The sequence below is a fragment of the Callospermophilus lateralis genome, chromosome 14, assembly GCF_048772815.1.
Source record: "Callospermophilus lateralis isolate mCalLat2 chromosome 14, mCalLat2.hap1, whole genome shotgun sequence".
Taxonomy (NCBI): domain Eukaryota; kingdom Metazoa; phylum Chordata; class Mammalia; order Rodentia; family Sciuridae; genus Callospermophilus; species Callospermophilus lateralis.
The window spans coordinates 79,316,550-79,336,141 of record NC_135318.1 but is presented as its reverse complement, the minus strand read 5'-3'; the positions used below and the strand labels follow the sequence as shown (position 1 = coordinate 79,336,141).

The window sequence follows — 19,592 nt, the reverse complement described above, 5'->3', positions numbered from 1 at the left end:
AGGATAAAAGGAAAAGAAAGTTTTGAATCTTACAAAAACTAAATGCTGACACCTTGCAGAAGTCTGTAAATAAGAACTCCATGCTCCTTCTGTTCCTGCTTACTCTCAGAATTCTGTCTTCCTCACCACCAGGATAGGGCTTCTGAGTCAAAGTGGGAATGGCTCCTGACTCTGTGTGAGCCCCATGACAAGCCCCTGGTTCCAGCTTGTATTGGGAGGAGCAGTGGGGTCTCTCAGGCCCCCTCCATCTTCCTCTTCCAGAAGAGGAGACCCGCTAGACTAGACAGTCAGCTGCAGCTGCCAAGACTTGTGCAGCCATGTCAAATGGGCCAGTGTGTGGACTGTAGGACACTTAAGTTAACAGAGATCACAAGTTTAGAAAAGTGTCCTCCAGGAATAAAGGGGGAAATAGGTGTGGCTCCACATTCTCTAAACCCCTGAGGGACTTCCAGCCACCTGTCAGGTCCAGCTCCACTAACTTTGCCTCTTAAGGGGACCCAGAGTGTGAATGTGAGAACATCAGTCACTGTCCCAGGTGCATTTGGAACTGTCTGGAGGTTATTTCTTCCCCAAGTTCCAGACTTTTTTTACACAACATCTTTGTTTGTTTGTGGTGCTGAGGATCGAACCCTGGTGCACGCATGCTAGGTGAGCATGCTACCGCTTGAGCCACATCCTCAGCCCAGACTTTGTTCTTAAAAATGAACTAGGAGCAGCCTTTTTGTTTGTTTGTTTGTTTAAACCCTAGAACAGATCTCTACTGAAGTGCTTCCCTACAGAGGAGCCCAGCTCCCAACTGAGAATTCAGCCCAAGGCTCTAGCGATGCAAGCTCTTCACCACCAAACAGCACTCTCAGCCCCTGTAAAGGATTTTTTTAAAAAATTTTTAATTGATTTGTTTTTTAAAAAATGAATGACAGCAGAATGCATTGCAATTCTTATTATATGTATACAGTACAATTTTTCATATCTCTGGCTATATATAAAGTATGTTGACACCAATTGTGTCTTCACACATGTACTTTGGATAATGATGCCTATCACATTCCACCATCTGTAAAGGATTTTTTTGAGCTAATCTGATGTCCCCCATCCTGTGGGTTCCACACCCAGCTTAGAATTAAGGTCTGCCCTGTTCTCTGGTTTCGCTGGGAGAGTCAGGAAGCCCAAAGTAGGGAAGGGACTTTCTTCTTCCCATCTAGCCCTCTGGTTTCTCATCTGAAAAATGAGTTTTTCTAGTCTCTCTAGAGCGGAGGCTCCGCTGGAAGTCAACTTGAGCCTGTGCTGGTAGGTGAGCCCCAAGTCCTCCCATGCCCCCTCCCTCCTGCGCCGCCTCCCTCCCCCTCCCCGCCCACTGCACCACCCCCTCCAGCCCTGTGCTCTGCCCTCCTGCGCCCTGCCCCACCCACTGCCCCGCCCCCGCCCCTGCCTGTGCCCTGCCCCGCCCGCTCCGCGCCCCTCCCTCCTGCGCTCTGCCCCGCCCACTGCACCACCCCTCCCGCCCTTGCCCGGTCCCCTCCCGCCCCCTCCCCGCCCACTGCACTACTCCCTCCCACCCCCTGCTCTGCCCTCCTTCTCCCGTCCCACCCCCTCTGGTCCCGCACTCCGCCTTCCCGCCCCTGCCCCGCCCCTCCCACCCCTCGTCCTGTCCCTTCTCGCCCCCTGCTCCGCCCTCTCCCGCGATCTGCTGGGTCCTCCGGCAGTATTCCGGAGCCTTCCAGGCGCACGTTAGAATACGGAGCCTACGCTCCCGCCAGGAGGCCCGAGCCCTGCTTGCCCAGGGACGCGCGCGCCGTGGGGAGCCCGGAAGGCCCGCCGCGACTTGCGTCCACTGGTAACCGCGCCGCCCCAGCGTCGCCGCGCCCTCCGCTGCCTCTCGGGCCACCTCTGGCTCTCAGACAGCCCTGCTTCCAGGGCTGCGCTGGCCTCCGCGCCCGGGCTGGCCTCTTCCTGGCGCGCGGCAGCCCGGAGGGGGAGGCTTCCCGTGCTCTGCGCTTCCTGCGGGGTTTGGCAGCTCTTGATGAGCTCGGAACTGGGAAGATGGCGTGGGCAGATGCTGGGAGCGGGCCTCAGGCCTCCTGAGAGTCGCCTCCTGGGCCCAGACCCTGTCTTGGGCCCCATCTCCCCACCTCCCGCCCGAGGGGCCTCTGCCCCCAGCACTGCGCGTCCCGCTGCCCCACCGCTTCCTTCGCAGTCTCTTCCCGAGAGCGCGTCTTCAGTTGTACCCCTATCCCGACCCAGCCTTCAGCGCTCCGAGCGACCTTACCAGTTACCCAGGTTATTTCAGCGTTTTCCTGTCTTCAGTCTGGAATAAGATCCAAGGGAGTCACAGGGAAAATTGTTACAGTAATACACTCCAGCGGCCACTTCGCCCAGCTCCTCAGCTATCAGTCCCAGAACAATGCTGGATGTTCTTCTTCGGCTAGTGACCCTGGTGGCAGCTAACTCTATCTCTGCACTTCTCCATTACCTTGGACCCTATGGTGTGTGCTTCTCTATAGTGTTTCCCTGTTGTCCTGGGAATGCTGCCCCTGAGGTCCTTGGACAGAACCGGAACAGTCCTTGCCCAGGAGGAGCTGGACCTGTCTGATCACCCACAGGTGCAGAGTCCAGTCGGCCTCTTTCCTTTGATCCTGGACAGGCTGACTGGCGAGCAGAGCAGACCCTAGTCCCCCAGCGGCTGGGTGCTTTTCCTTGGGGGGGGGGGGGAAGGGCATCCAAAGAACATAGTCTTGTGCTGCTCCTGTAACCCTCCCTCCTTCCAACCCTCCCCCATCCTCTAGCATTCTCTCTACTCTGGTCCTATGGAGTGACCTGGTGAAGCCTTCCTGTTAGTTACTCCAGGGACTGGGGCAGCTTTTTGGCCCTGACCCTTGCCACAGAATTACAGAAACTCTTGTCTTATTGAAGGCACATCTGCCTTTGCCTCCTGACCCTGTTCCTGTCTTCCAAGGCACTTTGCCTGCTTTGCTGAGCCATCTTAGGTGGCTTTGGAGTTGCCTTGTTTTCATGTCTTTGACCTGGACTTCTGTGTAGGGCAACCCTATGTCCCTGGTTGCCCGAGAGGATCTTCGCTTATACCCATTGTCCCAGCACAAAAACCTCTGTCCCTTTCACTTTCAAAAGATCTGTGGGTTCAATGATGGAGCCTGTAAACCACATGACTCAGGTGCCAGCAGAGGAGTGGGGCACGGCCCATACAGAGCAGGTGTCAGAAACAGTGTTCCGGGCCTGACTTTCTCTGTCAGTGTTAGCCACACCCTCCTAGAGACAAGAAACTTTGCCCCAGGGGGCAGAATCCCTTCCAGTCCTGGCAGCACAGAACAATCTAAGTGGTACCAAGAACTGCTCAGTCAAATTCATCCAGAACCCCTAAATTCACTGCTGTGGTCTTCCCACACCACGAGCCCCTGCCAGCTAGCCAGGGCCTGTGAGCATGTCAGTACTACAACCAGTCTTCTAGGACCAGGCCAAGAGGTCAGCACCAGTCATCAACTAGGTGACCAGCTGTGCCAGTCTGTGGGGAGCCACTCTGAGTGACCACACCTTCCAGTCCTGAAACAGGAGGCTCTGCCCAATCACCACATTTTGTGGTGACTTGGGCATTATCCCACTTGGATAGCAAGGCCAGTCTTCTGAGTAGGCCAACCCCTGGGGCTGAACTACACTTACCTGTTCTTTTGTAATCCTACCCCTTTGCCCTGATAGAATGTTCCATGGAAACTCCCTTTGTGTGTCCCCTTCTCTTGCTCTACCTTTGGTGTGGCCTTCCTAGGTGTCAGTCAACCTGCTGACAGCAGACATCACAAAGCTAGACTCCACCCCCTGAAACCTGACCCCTTGCCTCATTTGAGTGGACCCCCCTAAGATCAGAGGAGCCATCACAGGACCCAAAGGAAAAGGTCTCTCTGTCTCTATTGATTATTTTGTGCAGCCCAGTTCCCCTGGAGTGACCCTGAGTGTTTGAGTCATGAAATGCGACGCCAGTCTGCATGGGATTGAGGGTTTTCTGGAAAGTGAGACTTCCAGGTTTAAAACCAGGTGGGTCCCAGGTCAAGTGTGATGAGCAGCTGCCTGTTGTCCATCCTGGCTGCAGGGGGGCTCCCTCCAGGAGCCGTGTGATTAAAGAGCCTAATGTATTGATCTCGTGGGCTCCAGGCACGTGAATTTTTTTAAAGCTCCTTAATTGATCCTGGAGAAGGACCAGGGTTGAGATCCACTAGGTCAAATGCAGCATCTCTAAATAGCTTTGGAAGGTAGAGGTTTCTGAGCAGAAGCAGACCTATTCGTTCTTCCCGAAGGGGCTATAAAAATGGCAGTTGCCTCTATTGCTGTCCCTGGCCCCACTCCAAGGCTGGCCTTTCCATGGTGACTGGGCTTCCTTCTTTTCCAGCTTGCTTCCCTACCTCCTCACCGAGGTAACAGTCTGTGAAATGCATCCCTTTGGAGGGGTCATGACTCAGCCTGTGCCAGTTGAAGCTGGTGGGGGACTCAGGAAGGCTCTTGTCTCCAGTCTGGGCTGCAGCCTGGCACGTGGTAGTTCATGGGCCAGCTGGAGGGGCTGGGCGCTGCGCCTCGCCTGTGGGGTGCTGGGCACTGGAGGACAGGTGCCACCGTGGTGTCTCCTCTACAGCCCCCAGGATCATGTGGTACATCAGCACCCGGGGGCTGGCCCCACGGGTTGACTTTGAAGGAGCCCTCTTCTCTGGCTATGCGCCTGATGGTGGCCTCTACGTGCCCGATGAGCTCCCACAGCTGGACGGAGAGACCCTGCTGCAGTGGCGCTCACTCTCCTATCCTGGCCTGGTGAAGGAGCTGTGCTCGCTCTTCATTGGTCCTGAACTCATTCCAAGGGACGACTTGAATGGTGAGCACCCCACCCCAGCTCTGCCCACCAAGAGCTGGGAATCCACCACCCACCTGCCAGAAAGCCTCTGGGCACATTTCCCAGACTTCAAAGTGCCCGGGGAGCTGGAGAAGAAGTGACATGCTCCCCTACGGTGCGCCCACCTTTGCAGGTCTGATCGACCGCGCCTTTAGCAGATTCCGCCACGAGGACGTGGTCCACCTGTGCAGGCTGGTGCAGGGGCTGAATGTCCTGGAACTCTGGCATGGGGTCACGCGTGCCTTCAAGGACCTGTCCCTGAGCTGCACAGCGCAGTTCCTGCAGTACTTCTTGGAGAAGAGGGAGAAGCACATCACCGTGGTCGTAGGTGCATGTCCTGGGTGTGAGGGGTGTAACCTGAGTGTCCCCAGTGTGCACTGTCCACCTGCAGGGTGCCCTCCACTGGCTCCTCTGGAGCAAGGTCCTTAACCCTTTTCTGTGCCACAGACCCCTTAGGGTCCGGTAGAGGCTGAGGATGCTTCTCAGGAAAGTATCTTTAAATACACAGAACACTTCAGGTGTGTGGTTTCATACTGTTCGAGGTCCTGAGCTTCCTCCACGGTCCACAGACTGGGGCTAAGTGCGGAATTCCTGTCCAGCAAGGGTTGGAGAGTGGTCGTTGCTGCATTTGGCAGCCATGCTCCAAGGGCCACTTCTTTCCATTCCCCTGTTTTAAAGGGAGGGGCCCCTCTTCTTGTCATCCAGGCACATCTGGGGACACTGGGAGTGCTGCCATTGAGAGTGTTCTAGAGGCTAAGAATGTGGACATCATCGTTCTGCTGCCCAAAGGCTACTGCTCGAGGATTCAGGAGCTCCAGATGACAACGGTGCTGAGGGAGAACGTCCACGTGTTTGAAGGTGGATGCTGTGCAGAGGCTGGGGCAGCGTCCTTCCTTCTCTTCTTTCTCTCCCCTTTCCTGCCCTCAGTGGTCATATTTTGAGGTTGGAGCTCTGCCTTGGTTTATCTCTGGGGAGGCTCCTGGCTGCCCACTCTCCTAAATTGACAGAGTGACCACACCAGGAACCCCCAGGAACAGCACTGTGTAGGAAGCGCAGGCTCAAAACCACCCCCCCAGAAAACACCACCGCTGTGCTGGCTCAGCCCACTGCGTCGTGTGTAGAAGGCCATGCAGCGACTGAGCTCCTGTCCTGAAGTTCAGAGGGCAGCAATGTGTTGGATAGCTAAGGGTACGGGTCACTGCGTGTTGGCAGTTCACGCCCTCCCTGCCGGCAGAGGCAACGCAGCTGACTTGGCTTAGCAGGTCCCAGTACTCAGGACAGATGGCTACCCATCACTAGTTACCTACAGCTAGCCACACAAGGAGGCCACCTCCTGAGGATATAGCACTGTCGCAGCTGGAGAGAGGAGAGAACCGTGTGTTTTCAAGTTAGACTGTAGGCTTTGAACACGTCTGATGACTGCAGAGCCTGAGAGTGGAGAGGATGGGAGACTGGGTGGGGCCGTACCTGGTCTTTCTCCCTCACACCCAGCTCATACTGGGGCACCCCCAGGTGGGAGCAGGGAGATAAGCAGCAGGGGTCGTGGTTGGGGTTTTGTATACCAAGACTTTGGGCACGTTGCTCCTTCACCTGAGGCGTCAGCAGCAGCACTGGAGTAACAGAGCGTTCCTTCTACAGCGGTGGGTTCCCAGTGTGGCCCTCGAGGCTGCTGGCTCCTGTTGTGGCCCTCAAGGCTGTTCTCATGTAACACCAGCTTTGTGGGGCAGACTCCCCTGGGGAGGAGCCTGCATGTCCTTCCCCTGTCCATTCCAGAGCAAACAAAAAGCCCCTGCTCTTCTACTGAGCAAGTGCAGGCACGCCCCAGTGTGCAGTCCCCAGGTTAGCTGACACGGTGTTGGCAGACCTTCCACCTCAGCCTTGGTAGTTGTCCCTGTTTGGCTACATTTTACTGTAGTCACCACAGGACTTTAATACCCGGGATTCAGGCAGCAGAGGTCCTGGTCACCTCCAGCCTTGTGAGCTGTGGGTTTAGGATGCCTTCCCTGGCGGCCTCTGTGTCCCTGTCCCGCCACCTACTCCTGTCTTGTCTGTACACAGGCATCTGAGGGCTTTCAGCTCAAGGCTGGGTGGGAGCGTGTCCTCCACCTGTGGCTGCAGGTGGGGCCGTGGGAAGTAGTGGTAGCCATGTGTGGACAGTAGTGCAGCATGTTGTATACCCCAGTTGAGGGTGGATTTATATGTATATGTGCTGAGCTTCCGGAAACAAGGCAGCAGACTTTGGAGAAAGTTTTGTTTAGGGGCAGCGTGTTGGCCTCCTCCCTCCCTCCCTTCCTGCAACCTGCTGGCTGGACTGCGGGGGGGCGGGGGCGCTGCGTCCTTTCAAAAATGGTGGCAAGTGTGTGTTTTCCTGTAGACCAGTGGTCTCAGGGGAGGGAGAGTGGACAACAGGACTGTTGAGTGTGGACACTGATTCAGCTCACAGGCTTGTTGATTTCCACGTAAGTGTGCAATTTTTAAGCACAGAATAATCAGCAAGCACTAGATATTTACTGATTACATTATTTGGGGTGCTTTTGGCTGAGAGTGACAGAAAATCCAGATCAGATCAGCTGAAACAAGAATAATTTCCTCCTCCTATGACTGGGCGACCAGAGGTGGGTTGGGCTCGGTCTTGGGCCCTTCAGGAACCCAAGCTCTTCCTCTTCTACTCTGCCTTCCCCAGTCCTGAGCTCTTGTGGTCCTGTGCAGTGACTTGTGGTGGCCAGGACTCCTCCTCACAAGTGGCAAATCCTTCCCACAACTGCAGCAGACATCCCTCATCTCTCATTGCCCACCTCTGAGTTGGACCCTGACTCCACGGAAGGCCAGGCTCCAACAGCTTGGTCCTGGCCAAGGACTGGGACCGCCATGTTTAGCGAGGCTGACTGGGGCTCATGCCCAGTCCCCAGCCTCAGTACTGCTGCCAGTGGCGAGGGGAGAACAGCTCCTGAAGCCCGTGCTGCTGTTTCCCCAGTAAAATCCACCCCTCCCCTCCCAGCATGAGTCCAGTGCAGAAATGGACCCTGGCATCAGCTGAGAATTGGTGCTGGTGCACTACTAGTCCAGCTGGATAGGGGGGTGTGCGTCCAGCTAATGGGCAGCTAACTGCTAAGTCTGCCCAGTAATGTGCCCATGAAGGCCGATGACCCACCCTGCTGCAGGGAAGGGGGGTCAGCCACACGAGCTCACCTGACGGTAGGTGTGGGGAGCAGGGCACCTACATGTGAGCTGAGTGACGGCAGGTCAAAGGTGCCGTGGCCAGCCCAGCCCCAGAGAGCTGTGGGGCAGAGGGCCAGCCCCTCACTGTCCCCCAGGGAGCAATCCTCCCGCAGGGGACAGGAGTGGGGAGTGGGCCTGAAGTGCAGGGAGGGTCCTCCCCCATCCTGAGGTTGGCTCTGAGTCTTATCTCCTGTGGCAGTGGGAATGCTGGAAGGGGTTTTGGTGTCACGTTCTGGTCTCTTGAGTGAGTGGATTTCAGGAACAGAACAGGAGATGCTGTTTCTCTCCTGGGTCTTCATGTCAAGGCTAAGCCCCGTGAAGGTCAAGAACCGAGTTGAGCAAGGTGACTTAAGGAGGTCTGGGGCTTCCTCAGCTCCTGAGTGCCTGCCTCTTCTGCAGTGGAAGGGAACAGTGACCAGCTGGACGTGCCCATCAAGGCCGTGTTTGCCGACCTGCCTTTTGTGGAGAAGCACAACCTGATGAGCCTGAATTCTGTCAACTGGTCACGGGTCCTTGTGCAGATGGCCCACTACTTCTTCGCCTATTTCCGCTGTGCGCCCTCCTTGGATGGGTGTCCCCTGCCCACTGTGGAGGTTGTGGTGCCAACAGGGGCTGCTGGGAACCTTGCAGGTAAGGAGGCTTCTTGTGCAGATGGGCTTTCAGAGGAGCCTCCATGGCCCCGCCTTCAGGAGCTGTGGCTGGGAACACGGGAGGGAGGAGGTCTCCTCTCAGCCCACGTGCCCCTCCCCTGCGCTGCCTTCCTGGGGACAGTGTGGGCTTGCTGTGGAGGGAGGGTGAGGACCCATTCCTGGGCTCCAGAGCCTGACCCAGTGTACTCAACAGGGTGTGGAGATGCGAGGCCAAGGGTCAGCTGCCCAGCATGTGGCAGCACCCTCCCCCAGAAGTGGTGGCCTTGCTCCAGCAGGGCCAGCTGCTGCTGAGGCAGCAAGCAGCTCCATGGCACAGCATGTCCCTGCTGCTGGGCACACAGCCCAGGTGCCATGGGAGGATCTCCCTGCTGCTGGGCACATAGCCCAGGTGCCCAGGAAGATGCCCCCACTGCTGGGCACACAGACCAGGTGTCCAGGAGGATGTCCCCACTGCTAGGCATAGAGCCTAGGTGCCCAGGAGGATGTCCTCGCTGCTGGGCACACAGACCAGGTGCACAGAGGCAGCCTGTGGATCTAGGATGGCTCTGTTCTGCCCAGTACCAGTGGCATGGGAGTGGGGTGGTCCCTGGGTTCAGGGGTTGGAATGCCTATCGTCTCTGAGGACTCCTGTGAGTGACAGGTGAGATCCGTGTGCCCTGGAACCTTGTAAGGGGAAGTGCTGCCCAACCGGGTGGCGTCTCAGTCCACTGTGCACATGGGGTGTTGCTCAGGATGCTCATAGCCCTTTTATAAAATGGTGTAGTGTTTACACATAGCCTGAGCACACCCTCCTGAAGACGTAGGTCTCCTCTAGATGATGACTGATGACATCTAATACAGTATATACAATGCTGTGTAGCCGAGCATAGAGGCGCACACCTGTAGGCAGGAGGATTCCAAGTTCAAAGCCAGCCTCAGCAATTTAGTGAGGCTGTAAGCAACTCAGTGAGACCCTACCCTTAAATTAAAAAATAAGTAAATAAAATGTGCTGGGTCTGTGGCTCAGTGGTTAAATGTCCCTGGGTTCAATCCCTGGTACAAAACAACAACAACAACAACAACAACAACAACAACAAAAACCTAAATAACTGTGTAAATAGTTGTACAGTTTGGGGAATAATCATAAGAAAAAGTCTCCTCATCTTTGGTGCAGTTGCAGTTTTTGGGGGGTACTGGGGATTGAACTCAGGGGCACTCAACCACTGAGCCACATCCCCAGCCCGATTTTATATTTTATTTAGAGACAGGGTCTCACTGAGTTGCTTAGCACTTCACCATTGCTGATGCTGGCTTTGAACTCATGATCCTCTAGCCTCAACCTCCCCAGCTGCTGGGATTATAGGCATGTGCCACTGTGCCTGGCTCAGATGCAGTTTTTCAAAAATACTTTTGATGGTGTTTGAGTCTGCAGATGTGGAGTCCTCAGATGCAGGTGCTGACCAGAGCACTGCTGTTTCTGTAACTGTGTGTGGCCTTGCTTCTGAGGCCCCGGTGGTTTAGGTGGGACCTAGAAGCCTCTCTGTGGCCAGGAAGCGTGGCTTCCTCCACCAAAAGCAGAGAGTACGGTGGGTGGTGACCAGGAGGGTCAGCGGCCTCACCCCCCGGGCCAGAGCCTCCTGCCCTCTCACGGCCTTCCAGGCAAGAATACACAGACGGGAAGGCTGTGACCGGTGCCACCCTCCTGTGAGTTCTGTGCCGGGTGCCGTGGTCACCCTGGGGGCAGAGCACACAGGCATGAGAGCTGAGGGTGCTCCTGGGTGCCTGCTCTGCCAGCCACCGTGGGGCCCCTGTGCTTTTCCTCCTCCTTGTTCAGGGCATCCTGACATTCACCGGGATCCAGTGAAACAGGACTGAGAGTGCTCTGTAGGGTTGGGCACGGTGCTGGGTGCTGGGTTGTCAGGTCCCCGATGTAGCACACCCTCCCCAACCTGCCCCACGTCTGGGCAGGGGATGCTTTGGTTGCTCTGTGCAAATAGGAACTGCTATGGTTGGACAGAGGTTGACAGCTGCCACACAGTGTGACCACCCTCTCCCCCACAGGCTTATCCCAGAAGTGCCACCCAAAGCCACTGATCCTAGGACACGTACACGCCCTGGATTAGACGGCACATTTTGTACCTAGACTCTGCCACTAAGCAGGCCCCAGACAGGTCATTTTGACCTGTTTCTTGGGACTTTCCTTTTCTCTCCTGAGAATGAGTGGCCTCTGTGTCTGGTAGGTGGCCCAGTGTGTGGGTCAGCCTCACAGAGAACAGGGCGTGGCAATGTCCTCTCCAGCTGCATCATTGTTGTTGTATGATCGGTGTCATGTACATGCATCTGAAGTGTGCACGTTAGTACACACAGAACTGCGTGACCAGCGCACCCTAGAAAGAAACCCTGTCCCCGTTAGTGGTCACCCACTTTCCTCTTGAGCCACTTCTCCCACCGCCCTAGATGGCCACAGTCCCTTTGTTGATTCTCTGTTCTAGACATTTTATAGAGTGGCATCAGGCAGCAGTGTCATTTCTGCTTCTGTCACTTGGCAGGACGGTTTCCAGGCTGCAGGGGGCACTGTGCGGCCATGTTTTGTTTATTCGCTTTCCAGCTGATGGGCTTTTGGGTTATTTTAACTTTTTGGATATCATTAATACCGCTCCTGGGAACGTTTGTGTGGGGTGTCTGTGTCGACCTCTGTTTTCATTTCTCTTACATGTGTGACTGGGTGCAGTGGCTGGGTCCTATGGACCTGCTGAGAGACTTCTAGACTGTTTTCCAAACATCCTACATACCCACCAGCAGTGTGGGAATGTTCCAGTTTCCCACATCCTCCAGTGCTTTCTACCATCTTCCCTTTTGATTCTAGTCGTCCTAGTGGGTTTGCAGCAGGTCTCACTGTAGTTTGAGTTGGTATTTACCTATTTCCATGAGGATGTTGGAGTCTTTTCACGTGCGCTGGTCATTAGTGTATCTTCTCTGGAAGATAATGTTCAGATCATTCGCCTGTTCTTGAATTGAGTTGTTTGTACTTTTGGTTTAGTTGTAAGAATTTCTTATATTTTCTGGATAAAAGTCCCTAATCAGATATATGATTTGCAAATATTTTCCCTGTTCCATGAGTTTTCACGTTGACAGTGTCCTTTGAACCACAAAATATTTAAGAAGCGTAAGAATTTCTCAATTTGGGTGAAGCCCAAGTTTTTAAAAAGTTTGTTTTTGTTTCTAAAAACTCGCTCTCTGTCTCACTTCAAGCGGGGTGCACTGCTCAGAAGATGGGCCTGCCCATCCGCCTGGTGGCCGTGGTGAACCACAATGACATCATCCACAGGGCCATCCAGCAGGGGGACTTTTCTCTGTCTGAGGCCGTCAGACCGTCCTTGGCATCTGCAATGGACATTCAGGTGGGTGTGAGGTGGGGAGAGCAGGTCCTGCCCAGGCATTGACTGGTGGGGCTGCTGGAGTGGATGGCTGGCCTGGCCTGGGACCCTGACCTCTGTCTGCCCAGATGCCCTACAACATGGAGAGGATCTTTTGGCTTCTCTCCGGCTCCAACAGCCAGGTGACAAGAGCCCTCATGGAGCAGTTTGAGAGGACCCAAAGTGTGCAGCTACCTAAGGAACTGCATGGCAAGGTCAGTCCCCACGCCATGGAGAGGAGAGGGCGCAGCCATGCCATTGACGTGGGGTTGGGAAATTGGGTTCGGGAAATTGGGGTCTTTCAGTCAGCTTTTTCACACTGTGACCAGAAGACCTGATGAGAACGATTTCAGGGGAAGGAAAGTTCCCTTGGGAGCTCATGGTTTCAGAGGTCTCAGTCCACAAGCAGCTGGCTGTACTCCTAGGGCTCAGGTGGGGCCGAACATCATGGTGGAAGAGTGTGGCAGAGGGAAACGGCTCACGCGGTGATCAGGAGGCAGAGACTCCACTGGCCAGATGAAAGGCGTACCAAAGCCACGCCCGGTGCCCCCTCCTCCAGCCACACCCTCCACTCAGTCACCACTGAGTTCATCCCACCGGGGTTAATTCGCTGGGTCACCACTGTCACCACCAGTGAACCTCCTTGCACTGTCTCACACCTGAGCTTTTGGGGGACACCTCACATCCAAACTGTCATGCTGGGCAAGGGAAGGGGACGCTGATTTTTCGACGGCCTGCTGTGAGTTGTGGGTTGATTTACTGATCAGATGGGCAGTAGAAGACTGGGCTGGAGCCAGGCAGGGTCTACCTCAAGCCAGCCCAGAGACACTGGCCAGTTTTCAAGACTCTTGCCTCAATGACTCGAGACCCCAGCCTCGAGTGTTCCATGGGATGCAGGTCAGCTGGTGCTGCGAGGCACTTGGTTGCTGCCTGACAGTGTGGAGTGGACACAGCAAGGGTCATATTTTTATTTTCCAAGGCTGTAAATTCCCAAGGATAGGCACTGCTCCCTGTCTCTTTCCCTCTTAGAGAAGAAGAAACTTCCTTCACTGTAGGAATCCACTTGGAAAGGATCGCTTTTATTTTAATGCAGCTTGGTGATGGTTCCTTATCTTGTGTATAAGTACAGAATTTCTGAAGTCAGCTTGAGTTTTCCCTGAGGGTCCCTCAGGGCTGTGCCTGCCTCCGGGGACCAGGCCTTGGCCTCATGGGCAGACAGAGCTACAGTCTGACCTTTGGCTTGGTGTCCATTTCTCAGTGCTTTCCCCATATCTGAAGAGTCCTCACTAACTATTCAGGTCTTTCCGTTTTTTTCTGGTGCCCCTCACCTCTGGAGCCCACAGGCTCCCCTCAGCTCCCTCAGGGGTCTCTCACAGAACCTTGTTCTGCAAGGTCAGCGTCCATTTGTTGTTCTCAGACCTGGAGATGTTCTGTAGTCTGGGCAGTGCGACGCAGACCCGAGGGGCTCTTGTGTCTTTGGCTGCTTTAGATGAGCATTTGGTTCAGGAGTTGACAACCACCTCCCCTCCCCTCACAGAAACGAGATGCCTGTGAAGACAGAGGCTGTGTCCCCTTTTTGCGTCCTCTCCCTGACTGCAGGCAGGAAACACTCCATTTGCTGGAAGTGTGGTCACCACTCACCTAGTAGAGTGGTGGCTCTACTAGGAGCCAAGGACTGTGCCCAGGGCTGGGCCCACAGAGACAAATACACCTGTTGGCCTGAGGGTGGGGGTACCTCAGGCCTGGGTCCATCAAGTCCAGCCCAGGGAGGGAGGGAGAGGGAGAGGGCGGGAGGGAGAGGGAGAGAGGGATAGGGAGAGAGGGAGGGGGAGGGAGGGAGGGAGAGGGAGAGAGGGAGGGAGAGGGAGAGGGCAGGAGGGAGAGGGAGGGAGGGATAGGGAGAGAGAGGGGGAGGGAGGGAGGGAGAGGGAGAGAGAGGGATAGGGAGAGAGGGAGAGAGAAAGAGGGAGGCAGAGGGAAAGAGGGAGGGAGAGGGAGAGAGGGAGGGATAGGGAGAGATGGAGGGAGAGAGGGAGAGGGAGGGAGGGAGAGGGAGAGGGGGGGAGGAAGGAGAGGGAGAGGTGGAAGGAGAAGGATGGAGAGGGAGAGAGGGAGAGAGGGAGGGAGGAAGGGAGGAAGGGAGAGAGGGAGGGAGGAAATCGGCTGCCTCTCTGACTCCTCCAGGAATTGCCCGTGTGAACAGTGTATGGCCCAGGTGGCCTGGCCTGGAGCTGGCCTGGAGTGTGTGCAGGTGTTCACATGTTGTGAGCACGTTATGCATGTGATCAGAGGATGACCAGAGACCGAGCACACAGTGGGTGGGGGCACCAAGAAGGGGTCTTCTTTGAGTCCAGGAGCCCCCTGGAGCCAGGTTGTGTTGAGTGGGGGTGGGAGAGGGTGCCACACCAGAGCTGTGTGTGCCCTGGGCTGAGCCGGGCTGCACATGAGGTGCTGAGTCTATAGCTGCGTCTCAGCTGCCCTCGAACCTTGGCTGAGCTCCCTCCAGGCTGGACAGCTCAAGGCTGGGAGGCTGAGGGCACTGGGCTGGCACTCCCTAGAGTCCCTGGTGTCCATTGTGCGGCATGCGGTGGGTTTGGTCCTCCTGCCCCACACCCCCACCCCTGAGCCCCGCTCTGGTCCTGGACCCTCCAGCTCTCTGAGGCAGTGACGTCGCAATCGGTGTCGGATGAAGCCATTGTCAGGGCCATGGGCCGCTGCTGGGAGGAGAACCGGTACCTGCTGTGCCCTCACTCGGCTGTGGCCGTGAGCTACCACTACCAGCAGATGGACGGGCAGCAGCCCAGGTGTGGCCATGGGGTCTGTGTTTCTGGGCCTTTTGACTTTCAGGGTCCCTGCTCTTCCCCAAGCAGGGCAATAGGATTATGGGGAAGGGGCTTTGGTGGTGTGATAGGTGCCTGTGAAACTGCCTGGCCCTGTGGCCTAGAACAGGAAGGAGGGGATACCCAGGGTGCCAGCAGGGGGCAGTGGAGTCCGTGGCAAGGGCAGGATGCTTCAGCTAAGTTCCAGGCTCCCGTCAGTACTGACCGTCCCTCTCTCCTCCCTGGGCCTCCCTGTCGGGCCCTTCCCCTTCCTTCTTCCTCCTCTGCCTTCGCCTTGCCCACCCTCCTGCTACCCCCCTGCCCCTGCTGCCCACCCTCCACAGCACTCCCAGGTGCTGCCTCGCCCCTGCCTCTGCAGCCAAGTTCCCCGAGGCCGTCTTGGCTGCCGGGCTGACCCCGGAGACCCCAGAGGATATCCTGGCCCTAGAGCACAAGGAGACGCGTTGCACCCCCATGCAGAGGGAGGACGACTGGACCTTGATGCTTCGGGATGCGGTCGAGCACCTGAGCCAGCGGTGGAGGAGTGGCTCCCTGAGCGCCTCCGCTTAGCCGGCTGGAGTGGCCTCCTCTGGGCCTTGGACCCCAGGGTGCTCCCTGGAGCCACCCTGACACCCTCCTCCTCCTAAAGAGCTAGGGCAGGAGGCTCTCTGGACGCTGCTCAGTGGGTCTGGCACCTACAGTATGGAGGGTCGAGGTGGAGACCCCAGGGGCCAGCGGCAAGCCTTGTTAGCACGGTGTGCAGTCCCAGCCGAGCAGCCTGTTGCTCACACCTCGGGGCCAGGGCAGAGCTGCCTGTGTCACTGGGTTCCGATCCTGTGGCACTGGGAGGAGCTTTAGGCAAACCTGCATCCTGCACCCTCAGAGTTGGCCTCCTGCCCTGCATACCGGGAGTCCAGGGAAGACAGGCCCAGGGTCAACTGCTGCCCGAGGACACTGGTCCCACCCTCAGGGCTGCTGTGACCAGACCCAGTGGGCACCTGGCATTCCGTCAGAACACAGCAGGACTGAGTGTGTGAGGGCACCAGCTGCTGGCACAATGGACACGGAGGCCTGACTTTGGGAGCCCCAGGGAAGGACCGGAGGCGGGAGGAGACTCCTGCAGAGTGATGGGCTTCAAAGCCCACAACGAGACAGTTTCTAGGACTCCAGTCCCACAGTGGCTCTCCTCCCTTTAGGCCCGACAAGTCCTGGCTGAGGCAGCGCCCCACTGTTCCAGGCCCCTGAAAATGTTTTTGTCTTTGTTTTTGTTTTAAATCAAAAGACAGCAATGTGGCCAGGCTGGTGGCACACACCTGTAATCCCAGTGGCTGGGGAGGCTGAGGCAGGAGGATCGCGAGTTCCAAGCCAGCCTCAGCTACAGCGAGGCACTGAGCAACTCAGTGAGACCCTGTCTCTAAATAAAATGCACAATGGGGCTGGGATGTGACTCAGGGGTCGAGTGCCCCTGAGGTCAATCCTTGGTACCCCCCTCAACAAAAGAGCAATGGTTATTTCTATCCTTCACCAACTCAGTTGTGTAATAGAATTTTATTTTATTATTTTTTTATGCAATAGAATTTTAAATGTTTTTGTAGAGGGAGAAATTCCCCTGGTGGCCCCAAGAGCCCCAGCTACGTGCCATTTGACAGTTTGCAAAAATTGGCTCATGTAATCCAATGATGGCCTGTGCAGTGGGTGCTGCTGTTTCCCCATCTTACAGAGGAGGAAACCCAGGCTCTGAGGGGCGATGACCCGCAGGTGGCACCGTGAGGGAGCAGGGGCTGGTCTGGAGCTCAGCTCTGTGGCTTTGAGCTTGTGCAGTTTTCATCCCAGAGCCTCCTGGACAGTGCACGCGTTCTTGTGGGGCTCCCTCTGTCCTTCCCCGTGTGTCCCCTCCGGGGTCCTCTTCCCCCCTCCCCTGTGGGTGCTTACGGGCCCTACCCTCAGCCTCACTTCCGTCTCTACCACTTGCTGGCTGTTTGGTCTTGGACAAGTTACCCAACCTCTCTGAGCCCCCTCTCCTTGTTTGTAAAGTGAAGGAATCAAAGTCTGGAAAGTGCTTTACGAAGGGCTCAGCCCCTGGTCAGTGGCGAATGGCCCAAGAGAGGGAACCCTCCCATCATTGGTGTCACTGCAGGTCATCAAGGCTGGTGGCCCAGCTAGCAGGACCACCACTGGCCCAACTGTGGCTCTCAGCCGCCAGATAACCCCAGCAGAGCCCGTGGCTGGGCCAGGTCCACCTCCAACCTGCACCCAGAACAGCTGGGCACGCGGACCCCTGCAGAGCCGCAGACCCAGGGAAGGTGGCCTCCAGGCAAGAAGACCCCTTCAGAAGGCAGTTGGTAAAAGAGACAGGTGGCTTAAAAGTGCTGGATCCTGCTCATGGTAAGAGGCATGGCAGCCTCAAAGTTGACCTCACTCTGGGAGTGGGGAGTGCTTCACCTTGCCTGATCCTCAGGGCAGACCTGTGGTGACCGCCAGGAGAGGAGCCTGAGGCTCACGGAGGTGAAGGGTTTGTGACCTCCCAGCCAGCCAGCGGGTGCCGCAGCAGGACGCAGCCTCGCTCCAACTTCACTTGGCGTGAGGGGCTTGCTTTCATTGAAGTGTGTGTGTATGTAGATGTGCCTGGTGTGTGTGCATGTGTGTACATGTGTGTGCCTGGTGTGTGCATCATGTGTGCTAATGTGCGTGGTGCGTGTGCATGTGTGTTCCTGGTGTGTGTGTGTGATGTGCCTGGTGTATGTGCGTGTGTATGCATGGCATGTGTATGCAGATGTGTATGGTGTGCATGTGTGCCTGGTATGTGTGATTGTATGTGCATCATGTGTGCTAATGTGCATGGTGCATGTTCATGTGTGCATGTGTGTGCCTGGTGTGTGTATGTGTGATGTGCCTAGTGTATGTGCATGGTGTGTGTGTAGATGTGCCTGGTGTGTGCATGTGTGCGTATGGTATGTGTGGTGTGTGTACATGTGCATGGCATGTGTGTAGATGTGCCCTGTGTGTGTGTGTGTGCGTGCATGTGGCGTGTGTGTGGATGTGCATGCACACGTGCCTGTCGGCTCAGGCTGACATGTCACACTGACTGCTCAGGGACAACCCATCTCCCCAGCTCTGCAGGGTGGACGTGCAGGGCTCCGCAGGGCTGGCTTCATTTCAGGGTCTCTCTGGTCCGCAGATGGCACCTGCTCCCTCAGCCTCCACTTGGTCTTCCCTACATCTGGGTCTGCACTTCCGCTTTTTGTATGGACTCCAGTTCTGTTGGACCAGGGACTACCCTACAGACGTCCACCGGTGCCAGGCAGCTGGGGAGAGGCAAGGCAGGAGGAGGCCTAGCAGCTGCAGGATAGGCCGGAGCTGTCCAGGGCAGAGGACAGGCTCCTGGTGCAGGCGCTGGGTCCCTGCAGCCCCTCTTCCTCCACTCCAGCGCTGGCTGGCTCTTGCTGTGACGGGCTTGGGGTCTCCTGCCCTACCTAAGCACTCCCCAGGGGCCTGCAGAGCACTCCATAAGCCCAGGACCTGACCCCCAAATGTGGCCTCCCCTGAGAGCCTTCACGGGAGCAGATCCAGGAGGAGCTGCCAGGCGGCAGGGGCAGTCCCGGGCTGCTGCTCCAGGGGCCTCCTGGGCTCCACCCTGCTTTTTTCTCCGCAGTAGGTTGGTCAATGCAGATAAAAGGTTAAAAATGTAAAGGATAAGTTTTGTTTTCTTGGTTGAGTTTAAGCTCTGTTAAGTTTTGTTTTCTGTCGGACACCAGCAGGTGGAGTAAGTCTGTCCCTGTGCATCTCTGCTGTGAGGAGCAGGCCTCTTTCCTTTGGGCAGCTGCTCTGGAGACCAGGCCAGGGCCCCGGAACAGGCGCCAAGTGGAAAACCCGGCAGGGCTCGGTCTTCGGAGCCACCATGAAACTTCTGGAGACTCCCCTGGGCTTGGCCCCTGGGGAAGGTCGCCACTCACATGGGGAGGGTTGCCACCCACCTGGGGAAGGACCCCATCCACCTGGGGAAGGTTGTCTCCCACCTGGGAAAGGTCGACACTCACATGGGGAGGGTCGCCACCCACCTGGGGAAGGTATCTTCCACCTGGAGAGGGTCACCTCCCATCGTGGAGGGTCTTCATGACCCACGTCTCCCACCTGGGGAGGGTCACCACTCAATGGGGAGGGTCGCCACTCACATGGGGAGGGTCTCTATGTACCTAGGGAAGGTGGCCTCCCACCTGGGGAAGGTCGTCTCCCACCTGGGGAGGGTCGCCACTCTCATGGAGAGGGGGTCACTTCCCACCTGGGGAGGGTCCCCTCCTCTCATCTGGCTTGGATCACTTCTGTCCCTCACTGCTTGCCCATAGGCAGGGACAGCGCTTACATGCAAATGAATTTAGGGCATAAGAGTTCAGAGGGGTTGGGGCCCAGCTCTGGGTAGAGCTTCTGCAAACAAAGGTCACTTGGAGGTGCCACCTGCTCCCCTGGACAAACATCCCCCCGCCGGTGCCTTTCATGGCCAGAAGAGGGCAGCAGGTACACGCAAAGTCCTCCTCCCAGCTCCGACAGCATCTGGCCCACACCACAGTGCCCATCTGACTTAATTCTCTGGGAATTAACCATTACAAGGGGCCCCCACAGGTGTCTC

At 56.5% G+C, this 19,592-nt stretch overlaps 1 protein-coding gene across 1 annotated transcript; it reads left to right on the top strand.

Moving 5' to 3' along the window:
• The first annotated feature begins 1,689 nt into the window (after positions 1–1,689).
• On the top strand, positions 1,690–16,467 carry Thnsl2 (threonine synthase like 2). The gene is made up of 9 exons (XM_076833220.2): positions 1,690–1,834; positions 4,634–4,867; positions 5,019–5,213; positions 5,591–5,743; positions 8,504–8,734; positions 11,986–12,134; positions 12,239–12,364; positions 14,802–14,953; positions 15,313–16,467. The coding sequence occupies exons 2-9, from the start codon at positions 4,645–4,647 to the stop codon at positions 15,536–15,538; spliced, it is 1,455 nt and encodes a 484-aa protein (XP_076689335.2). The 5' UTR covers positions 1,690–1,834; positions 4,634–4,644; the 3' UTR covers positions 15,539–16,467.
• Positions 16,468–19,592: the final 3,125 nt, after the last annotated feature.

Coding starts and splice junctions, on each gene's coding strand:
- Thnsl2 (XM_076833220.2), top strand. CDS start 4,645: ATGTGGTACATCAGCACCCGGGGGCTGGCCCCACGGGTTGACTTTGAA. Junction 5,744..8,503: donor GAACGTCCACGTGTTTGAAG/GTGGATGCTGTG, acceptor CCTCTTCTGCAG/TGGAAGGGAACAGTGACCAG. Junction 12,365..14,801: donor CTAAGGAACTGCATGGCAAG/GTCAGTCCCCAC, acceptor TGGACCCTCCAG/CTCTCTGAGGCAGTGACGTC.